The sequence below is a fragment of the Rhinoderma darwinii genome, chromosome 5 (assembly GCF_050947455.1).
Source record: "Rhinoderma darwinii isolate aRhiDar2 chromosome 5, aRhiDar2.hap1, whole genome shotgun sequence".
Taxonomy (NCBI): Eukaryota; Metazoa; Chordata; class Amphibia; order Anura; family Rhinodermatidae; genus Rhinoderma; species Rhinoderma darwinii.
The window spans coordinates 135,304-147,666 of NC_134691.1; the positions used below are offsets into that span (position 1 = coordinate 135,304).

The 12,363-nt window shown below is 36.8% G+C and overlaps 1 protein-coding gene across 1 annotated transcript in view; it reads left to right on the plus strand.

Moving 5' to 3' along the window:
* Positions 1-3,201: 3,201 nt before the first annotated feature.
* The window catches only part of ARHGAP39 (Rho GTPase activating protein 39), a 141,656-nt gene continuing 132,494 nt past the window's right edge, over positions 3,202-12,363 (plus strand). Inside the window, exon 1 of the mRNA XM_075827926.1 lies at positions 3,202-3,399. Within this exon, the coding sequence (XP_075684041.1) occupies positions 3,389-3,399 (11 nt within the window). The 5' untranslated portion in view covers positions 3,202-3,388. The remainder of the gene's footprint in view (positions 3,400-12,363) is intronic.

The window sequence follows — 12,363 nt, forward strand, 5'->3', positions numbered from 1 at the left end:
TATAATATACACATATATACTGCTCTCATATATAATATACACATATACACTGCACTCATATATAATATACACATATATACTGCTCTCATATATAATATACACACATATACTGCTCTCATATATAATATACACATATACACTGCACTCATATATAATATACACATATATACTGCTCTCATATATAATATACACATATACACTGCTCTCATATATAATATACACATATATACTGCTCTCATATATAATATACACATATACACTGCACTCATATATAATATACACATATATACTGCTCTCATATATAATATACACACATATACTGCTCTCATATATAATATACACATATATACTGCTCTCATATATAATATACACATATATACTGCTCTCATATATAATATACACATATATACTGCTCTCATATATAATATACACATATATACTGCTCTCATCTATAATATACACATATATACTGCTCTCATCTATAATATACACATATACACTGCTCTCATATATAATATACACATATATACTGCTCTCATATATAATATACACATATATACTGCTCTCATATATAATATACAGATATATACTGCTCTCATATATAATATACACATATATACTGTTCTCATATATAATATACACATATATACTGATCTCATATATAATAATCACATATACACTGCACTCATATATAATATACACATATATACTGCTCTCATATATAATATACACATATACTGCTCTCATATATAATACACACATATATACTGCTCTCATATATAATATACACATATATACTGCTCTCATATATAATATACACATATATACTGCTCTCATCTATAATACACACATATACTGCTCTCATATATAATACACACATATACACTGCACTCATATATAATATACACATATACACTGCTCTCATATATAATAATCACATATATACTGCTCTCATATATAATATACACACATATACTGCTCTCATATATAATATACACATATATACTGCTCTCATATATAATATACACATATACACTGCTCTCATATATAATATACACATATATACTGCTCTCATATATAATATACACATATATACTGCTCTCATATATAATACACACATATACTGCTCTCATATATAATACACACATATACACTGCTCTCATATATAATATACACACATATACTGCTCTCATATATAATATACACATATATACTTCTCTCATATATAATATACACATATATACTGCTCTCATATATAATATACACATATACACTGCTCTCATATATAATATACACACATACACTGCTCTCATATATAATATACACATATATACTGCTCTCATATATAATATACACATATATACTGCTCTCATATATAATATACACATATATACTGCACTCATATATAATATACACATATATACTGCACTCATATATAATATACACATATATACTGCTCTCATATATAATATACACATATACACTGCTCTCATCTATAATATACACATATATACTGCTCTCATATATAATATACACATATATACTTCTCTCATATATAATATACACATATATACTTCTCTCATATATAATATACACATATATACTGCTCTCATATATAATATACACATATATACTGCTCTCATATATAATATACACATATATACTGCTCTCATATATAATATACACATATATACTGCTCTCATATATAATATACACATATATACTGCTCTCATATATAATATACACATATATACTGCTCTCATATATAATATACACATATATACTGCTCTCATCTATAATATACACATATATACTGCTCTCATATATAATATACACATATACACTGCACTCATATATAATATACACATATACACTGCTCTCATATATAATAATCACATATATACTGCTCTCATATATAATATACACACATATACTGCTCTCATATATAATATACACATATATACTGCTCTCATATATAATACACACATATACTGCTCTCATATATAATACACACATATACACTGCACTCATATATAATATACACATATACACTGCTCTCATATATAATAATCACATATATACTGCTCTCATATATAATATACACATATACACTGCTCTCATATATAATATACACATATATACTGCTCTCATATATAATATACACATATATACTGCTCTCATATATAATATACACATATATACTGCTCTCATCTATAATATACACATATATACTGCTCTCATATATAATATACACATATACACTGCTCTCATATATAATATACACATATATACTGCTCTCATATATAATATACACATATATACTGCTCTCATCTATAATATACACATATATACTGCTCTCATATATAATATACACATATATACTGCTCTCATATATAATATACACATATATACTGCTCTCATATATAATATACACATATATACTGCTCTCATATATAATATACACATATATACTGCTCTCATATATAATATACACATATATACTGCTCTCATATATAATATACACATATACACTGCTCTCATATATAATATACACATATATACTGCTCTCATATATAATATACACATATACACTGCTCTCATATATAATATACACATATACACTGCTCTCATATATAATATACACATATATACTGCTCTCATCTATAATATACACATATATACTGCTCTCATATATAATATACAAATATATACTGCTCTCATATATAATATACACATATACACTGCTCTCATATATAATATACACATATATACTGCTCTCATATATAATATACACATATATACTGCTCTCATATATAATATACACATATACACTGCTCTCATATATAATATACACATATATACTGCTCTCATATATAATATACACATATATACTGCTCTCATCTATAATATACACATATATACTGCTCTCATATATAATATACACATATATACTGCTCTCATATATAATATACACATATATACTGCTCTCATATATAATATACACATATATACTGCTCTCATATATAATATACACACATATACACTGCTATCATATAATAATCACATATACGGAGGGAGATGCGCGATCCCGGTTTCCAGCACCTGCTGCTGTCCCGGAGGGGAGCGGTGGGCGGGGACGCGCTCTAGCATCAGCAGGTGACTAGACGGGGACGCGCGTAGAGTCGCGTCTGCGCGGCCTCGCTGCCTGACAGAGAGCGAGAGAGAGGATTGTCGGTGATCGCAGGGGGACGGGCGGCCCTATCCTCCGCCACATCCGTCCTCTTCATCCTCATGGCTTCCCGTGCACCCTCCTAACCCGCAGCACAGGGCCCGGAGATCCCGGGGACACCGGCAACCGGACGGGAGTGCGACGAGCAGCGCCGGGAAGATGGCGGAGAGGTAACCGCAGCATCCTCCGCGTGTATGAGGGGAGGGAAGGGTTAATATGAAGTATCATCAGCATCTTATATATGTGTGAGGAGAGGGAAGGGTTAATATGAAGTAACATCAGCATCTTATATGTGTGTGAGGGGAGGGAAGGGTTAATATGAAGTATCATCAGCATCTTATATCTGTGTGAGGAGAGGGAAGGGTTAATATGAAGTATCATCAGCATCTTATATATGTGTGAGGGGAGGGAAGGGTTAATATGAAGTAACATCAGCATCTTATATATGTGTGAGGGGAGGGAAGGGTTAATATGATGTAACATCAGCATCTTATATCTGTGTGAGGGGAGGGAAGGGTTAATATGAAGTATCATCAGCATCTTATATATGTGTGAGGGGAGGGAAGGGTTAATATGAAGTATCATCAGCATCTTATATGTGTGAGGGGAGGGAAGGGTTAATATGAAGTAACATCAGCATCTTATATCTGTGTGAGGAGAGGGAAGGGTTAATATGAAGTATCATCAGCATTTTATATGTGTGTGAGGAGAGAGAAGGGTTAATATGAAGTAACATCAGCATCTTATATATGTGTGAGGGGAGGGAAGGGTTAATATGAAGTAACATCAGCATCTTATATATGTGTGAGGAGAGGGAAGGGTTAATATGAAGTAACATCAGCATCTTATATATGTGTGAGGGGAGGGAAGGGTTAATATGAAGTAACATCAGCATCTTATATCTGTGTGAGGAGAGGGAAGGGTTAATATGAAGTAACATCAGCATCTTATATATGTGTGAGGGGAGGGAAGGGTTAATATGAAGTAACATCAGCATCTTATATCTGTGTGAGGGGAGGGAAGGGTTAATATGAAGTATCATCAGCATCTTATATGTGTGTGAGGAGAGGGAAGGGTTAATATGAAGTATCATCAGCATCTTATATATGTGTGAGGAGAGAGAAGGGTTAATATGAAGTAACATCAGCATCTTATATGTGTGTGAGGAGAGGGAAGGGTTAATATGAAGTAACATCAGCATCTTATATCTGTGTGAGGGGAGGGAAGGGTTAATATGAAGTAACATCAGCATCTTATATCTGTGTGAGGGGAGGGAAGGGTTAATATGAAGTAACATCAGCATCTTATATATGTGTGAGGAGAGGGAAGGGTTAATATGAAGTAACATCAGCATCTTATATCTGTGTGAGGGGAGGGAAGGGTTAATATGAAGTAACATCAGCATCTTATATCTGTGTGAGGGGAGGGAAGGGTTAATATGAAGTAACATCAGCATCTTATATATGTGTGAGGTGAGGGAAGGGTTAATATGAAGTAACATCAGCATCTTATATGTGTGTGAGGAGAGGGAAGGGTTAATATGAAGTATCATCAGCATCTTATATATGTGTGAGGAGAGGGAAGGGTTAATATGAAGTAACATCAGCATCTTATATATGTGTGAGGAGAGGGAAGGGTTAATATGAAGTAACATCAGCATCTTATATCTGTGTGAGGGGAGGGAAGGGTTAATATGAAGTAACATCAGCATCTTATATATGTGTGAGGGGAGGGAAGGGTTAATATGAAGTAACATCAGCATCTTATATCTGTGTGAGGAGAGGGAAGGGTTAATATGAAGTATCATCAGCATCTTATGTATGTGTGAGGAGAGGGAAGGGTTAATATGCAGTAACATCAGCATCTTATATATGTGTGAGGGGAGGGAAGGGTTAATATGAAGTAACATCAGCATCTTATATGTGTGAGGAGAGGGAAGGGTTAATATGAAGTATCAGCATCTTATGTATGTGTGAGGAGAGGGAAGGGTTAATGTGAAGTATCATCAGCATCTTATATATGTGTGAGGGGAGGGAAGGGTTAATATGAAGTAACATCAGCATCTTATATGTGTGAGGAGAGGGAAGGGTTAATATGAAGTATCATCAGCATCTTATATCTGTGTGAGGGGAGGGAAGGGTTAATATGAAGTAACATCAGCATCTTATATCTGTGAGGAGAGGGAAGGGTTAATATGAAGTATCATCAGCATCTTATATCTGTGTGAGGGGAGGGAAGGGTTAATATGAAGTAACATCAGCATCTTATATCTGTGTGAGGGGAGGGAAGGGTTAATATGAAGTAACATCAGCATCTTATGTATGTGTGAGGGGAGGGAAGGGTTAATATGAAGTATCAGCATCTTATGTATGTGTGAGGGGAGGGAAGGGTTAATATGAAGTAACATCAGCATCTTATATGTGTGAGGGGAGGGAAGGGTTAATATGAAGTAACATCAGCATCTTATATATGTGTGAGGAGAGGGAAGGGTTAATATGAAGTAACATCAGCATCTTATATCTGTGTGAGGGGAGGGAAGGGTTAATATGAAGTAACATCAGCATCTTATATCTGTGTGAGGGGAGGGAAGGGTTAATATGAAGTTTCATCAGCATCTTATATCTGTGTGAGGGGAGGGAAGGGTTAATATGAAGTATCATCAGCATCTTATATATGTGAGGAGAGGGAAGGGTTAATATGAAGTAACATCAGCATCTTATATGTGTGAGCGGAGGGAAGGGTTAATATGAAGTATCATCAGCATCTTATATCTGTGTGAGGAGAGGGAAGGGTTAATATGAAGTAACATCAGCATCTTATATGTGTGTGAGGGGAGGGAAGGGTTAATATGAAGTAACATCAGCATCTTATATCTGTGTGAGGGGAGGGAAGGGTTAATATGAAGTAACATCAGCATCTTATATATGTGTGAGGGGACGGAAGGGTTAATATGAAGTATCATCAGCATCTTATATCTGTGTGAGGAGAGGGAAGGGTTAATATGAAGTATCATCAGCATCTTATATGTGTGAGGAGAGGGAAGGGTTAATATGAAGTAACATCAGCATCTTATATGTGTGAGGGGAGGGAAGGGTTAATATGAAGTAACATCAGCATCTTATATCTGTGTGAGGGGAGGGAAGGGTTAATATGAAGTAACATCAGCATCTTATATATGTGTGTGAGGAGAGGGAAGGGTTAATATGAAGTAACATCAGCATCTTATATATGTGTGAGGAGAGGGAAGGGTTAATATGAAGTAACATCAGCATCTTATATCTGTGTGAGGGGAGGGAAGGGTTAATATGAAGTATCATCAGCATCTTATATATGTGTGAGGAGAGGGAAGGGTTAATATAAAGTAACATCAGCATCTTATATCTGTGTGAGGGGACGGAAGGGTTAATATGAAGTAACATCAGCATCTTATATATGTGTGAGGAGAGGGAAGGGTTAATATGAAGTAACATCAGCATCTTATATCTGTGTGAGGGGAGGGAAGGGTTAATATGAAGTAACATCAGCATCTTATATCTGTGTGAGGGGAGGGAAGGGTTAATATGAAGTATCATCAGCATCTTATATCTGTGTGAGGGGAGGGAAGGGTTAATATGAAGTATCATCAGCATCTTATATATGTGAGGGGAGGGAAGGGTTAATATGAAGTAACATCAGCATCTTATATATGTGTGAGGAGAGGGAAGGGTTAATATGAAGTAACATCAGCATCTTATATCTGTGTGAGGGGAGGGAAGGGTTAATATGAAGTATCATCAGCATCTTATATCTGTGTGAGGGGAGGGAAGGGTTAATATGAAGTATCATCAGCATCTTATATGTGTGAGGGGAGGGAAGGGTTAATATGAAGTAACATCAGCATCTTATATATGTGTGAGGAGAGGGAAGGGTTAATATGAAGTAACATCAGCATCTTATATATGTGTGAGGAGAGGGAAGGGTTAATATGAAGTAACATCAGCATCTTATATATGTGTGAGGGGAGGGAAGGGTTAATATGAAGTAACATCAGCATCTTATATATGTGTGAGGGGAGGGAAGGGTTAATATGAAGTATCATCAGCATCTTATATCTGTGTGAGGGGAGGGAAGGGTTAATATGAAGTAACATCAGCATCTTATATATGTGTGAGGAGGGAAGGGTTAATATGAAGTAACATCAGCATCTTATATATGTGTGAGGGGAGGGAAGGGTTAATATGAAGTAACATCAGCATCTTATATGTGTGAGGAGAGGGAAGGGTTAATATGAAGTAACATCAGCATCTTATATATGTGTGAGGGGAGGGAAGGGTTAATATGAAGTAACATCAGCATCTTATATCTGTGTGAGGGGAGGGAAGGGTTAATATGAAGTATCATCAGCATCTTATATGTGTGAGGGGAGGGAAGGGTTAATATGAAGTAACATCAGCATCTTCTATCTGTGTGAGGGGAGGGAAGGGTTAATATGAAGTAACATCAGCATCTTATATCTGTGTGAGGAGAGGGAAGGGTTAATATGAAGTAACATCAGCATCTTATATCTGTGTGAGGGGAGGGAAGGGTTAATATGAAGTAACATCAGCATCTTATATCTGTGTGAGGGGAGGGAAGGGTTAATATGAAGTAACATCAGCATCTTATATCTGTGTGAGGAGAGGGAAGGGTTAATATAAAGTAACAGCAGCATCTTATATCTGTGTGAGGGGAGGGAAGGGTTAATATGAAGTAACATCAGCATCTTATATATGTGTGTGAGGGGAGGGAAGGGTTAATATGAAGTATCATCAGCATCTTATATATGTGTGAGGAGAGGAAAGGGTTAATATCAAGTATCATCAGCATCTTATATATGTGAGGGGAGGGAAGGGTTAATATGAAGTAACATCAGCATCTTATATCTGTGTGAGGGGAGGGAAGGGTTAATATGAAGTAACATCAGCATCTTATATCTGTGTGAGGAGAGGGAAGGGTTAATATGAAGTAACATCAGCATCTTATATCTGTGTGAGGAGAGGGAAGGGTTAATATGAAGTATCATCAGCATCTTATATATGTGAGGGGAGGGAAGGGTTAATATGAAGTAACATCAGCATCTTATATCTGTGTGAGGAGAGGGAAGGGTTAATATGAAGTAACATCAGCATCTTATATATGTGTGAGGAGAGGGAAGGGTTAATATGAAGTAACATCAGCATCTTATATGTTTGTGAGGGGAGGGAAGGGTTAATATGAAGTAACATCAGCATCTTATATGTGTGTGAGGAGAGGGAAGGGTTAATATGAAGTAACATCAGCATCTTATATGTGTGTGAGGAGAGGGAAGGGTTAATATGAAGTAACATCAGCATCTTATATCTGTGTGAGGGGAGGGAAGGGTTAATATGAAGTAACATCAGCATCTTATATCTGTGTGAGGGGAGGGAAGGGTTAATATGAAGTAACATCAGCATCTTATATCTGTGTGAGGGGAGGGAAGGGTTAATATGAAGTAACATCAGCATCTTATATCTGTGTGAGGAGAGGGAAGGGTTAATATGAAGTAACATCAGCATCTTATATCTGTGTGAGGAGAGGGAAGGGTTAATATGAAGTAACATCAGCATCTTATATCTGTGTGAGGGGAGGGAAGGGTTAATATGAAGTAACATCAGCATCTTATATCTGTGTGAGGGGAGGGAAGGGTTAATATGAAGTAACATCAGCATCTTATATATGTGTGAGGAGAGGGAAGGGTTAATATGAAGTAACATCAGCATCTTATATATGTGTGAGGAGAGGGAAGGGTTAATATGAAGTAACATCAGCATCTTATATCTGTGTGAGGGGAGGGAAGGGTTAATATGAAGTAACATCAGCATCTTATATATGTGTGAGGAGAGGGAAGGGTTAATATGAAGTAACATCAGCATCTTATATATGTGTGAGGGGAGGGAAGGGTTAATATGAAGTAACATCAGCATCTTATATATGTGTGAGGAGAGGGAAGGGTTAATATGAAGTAACATCAGCATCTTATATATGTGTGAGGGGAGGGAAGGGTTAATATGAAGTAACATCAGCATCTTATATATGTGTGAGGAGAGGGAAGGGTTAATATGAAGTAACATCAGCATCTTATATCTGTGTGAGGGGAGGGAAGGGTTAATATGAAGTAACATCAGCATCTTATATCTGTGTGAGGGGAGGGAAGGGTTAATATGAAGTATCAGCATCTTATATCTGTGTGAGGGGAGGGAAGGGTTAATATGAAGTAACATCAGCATCTTATATCTGTGTGAGGGGAGGGAAGGGTTAATATGAAGTAACATCAGCATCTTATATATGTGTGAGGGGAGGGAAGGGTTAATATGAAGTAACATCAGCATCTTATATCTGTGTGAGGGGAGGGAAGGGTTAATATGAAGTAACATCAGCTTCTTATATATGTGTGAGGGGAGGGAAGGGTTAATATGAAGTATCATCAGCATCTTATGTATGTGTGAGGGGAGGGAAGGGTTAATATGAAGTATCAGCATCTTATGTATGTGTGAGGGGAGGGAAGGGTTAATATGAAGTAACATCAGCATCTTATATATGTGTGAGGGGAGGGAAGGGTTAATATGAAGTAACATCAGCATCTTATATCTGTGTGAGGGGAGGGAAGGGTTAATATGAAGTAACATCAGTATCTTATATATGTGTGAGGAGAGGGAAGGGTTAATATGAAGTAACATCAGTATCTTATATCTGTGTGAGGGGAGGGAAGGGTTAATATGAAGTAACATCAGCATCTTATATCTGTGTGAGGAGAGGGAAGGGTTAATATGAAGTAACATCAGCATCTTATATGTGTGTGAGGAGAGGGAAGGGTTAATATGAAGTATCATCAGCATCTTATATCTGTGTGAGGGGAGGGAAGGGTTAATATGAAGTAACATCAGCATCTTATATCTGTGTGAGGGGAGGGAAGGGTTAATATGAAGTAACATCAGCATCTTATATCTGTGTGAGGGGAGGGAAGGGTTAATATGAAGTAACATCAGCATCTTATATCTGTGTGAGGGGAGGGAAGGGTTAATATGAAGTATCATCAGCATCTTATATGTGTGTGAGGAGAGGGAAGGGTTAATATGAAGTAACATCAGCATCTTATATCTGTGTGAGGAGAGGGAAGGGTTAATATGAAGTATCATCAGCGTCTTATATATGTGTGAGGAGAGGGAAGGGTTAATATGAAGTAACATCAGCATCTTATATGTGTGTGAGGAGAGGGAAGGGTTAATATGAAGTATCATCAGCATCTTATATCTGTATGAGGGGAGGGAAGGGTTAATATGAAGTATCATCAGCGTCTTATATATGTGTGAGGAGAGGGAAGGGTTAATATGAAGTAACATCAGCATCTTATATATGTGTGAGGGGAGGGAAGGGTTAATATGAAGTAACATCAGCATCTTATATGTGTGAGGGGAGGGAAGGGTTAATATGAAGTAACATCAGCATCTTATATCTGTGTGAGGGGAGGGAAGGGTTAATATGAAGTATCATCAGCATCTTATATGTGTGTGAGGAGAGGGAAGGGTTAATATGAAGTAACATCAGCATCTTATATATGTGTGAGGAGAGGGAAGGGTTAATATGAAGTAACATCAGCGTCTTATATATGTGTGAGGAGAGGGAAGGGTTAATATGAAGTAACATCAGCATCTTATATCTGTGTGAGGAGAGGGAAGGGTTAATATGAAGTAACATCAGCATCTTATATCTGTGTGAGGGGAGGGAAGGGTTAATATGAAGTTACATCAGCATCTTATATATGTGTGAGGGGAGGGAAGGGTTAATATGAAGTATCAGCATCTTATATGTGTGTGAGGGGAGGGAAGGGTTAATATGAAGTAACATCAGCATCTTATATATGTGTGTGAGGAGAGGGAAGGGTTAATATGAAGTATCAGCATCTTATATGTGTGTGAGGGGAGGGAAGGGTTAATATGAAGTATCAGCATCTTATATCTGTGTGAGGGGAGGGAAGGGTTAATATGAAGTATCATCAGCATCTTATATCTGTGTGAGGAGAGGGAAGGGTTAATATGAAGTAACATCAGCATCTTATATATGTGTGAGGAGAGGGAAGGGTTAATATGAAGTAACATCAGCATCTTATATATGTGTGAGGGGAGGGAAGGGTTAATATGAAGTATCATCAGCATCTTATATCTGTGTGAGGGGAGGGAAGGGTTAATATGAAGTAACATCAGCATCTTATATGTGTGTGAGGGGACGGAAGGGTTAATATGAAGTATCATCAGCATCTTATATGTGTGAGGAGAGGGAAGGGTTAATGTGAAGTAACATCAGCATCTTATATCTGTGTGAGGGGAGGGAAGGGTTAATATGAAGTATCAGCATCTTATATGTGTGAGGGGAGGGAAGGGTTAATATGAAGTAACATCAGCATCTTATATATGTGTGTGAGGGGAGGAAAGGGTTAATATGAAGTAACATCAGCATCTTATATCTGTGTGAGGGGAGGGAAGGGTTAATATGAAGTAACATCAGCATCTTATATATGTGTGAGGAGAGGGAAGGGTTAATATGAAGTAACATCAGCATCTTATATCTGTGTGAGGGGAGGGAAGGGTTAATATGAAGTAACATCAGCATCTTATATCTGTGTGAGGGGAGGGAAGGGTTAATATGAAGTATCATCAGCATCTTATGTATGTGTGAGGGGAGGGAAGGGTTAATATGAAGTATCATCAGCATCTTATATGTGTGAGGGGAGGGAAGGGTTAATATGAAGTATCATCAGCATCTTATATGTGTGAGGGGAGGGAAGGGTTAATATGAAGTAACATCAGCATCTTATGTATGTGTGAGGAGAGGGAAGGGTTAATATGAAGTAACATCAGCATCTTATATCTGTGTGAGGGGAGGGAAGGGTTAATATGAAGTAACATCAGCATCTTATATATGTGTGAGGGGAGGGAAGGGTTAATATGAAGTATAATCAGCATCTTATATCTGTGTGAGGGGAGGGAAGGGTTAATATGAAGTAACATCAGCATCTTATATATGTGTGAGGGGAGGGAAGGGTTAATATGAAGTATCATCAGCATCTTATGTATGTGTGAGGGGAGGGAAGGGTTAAT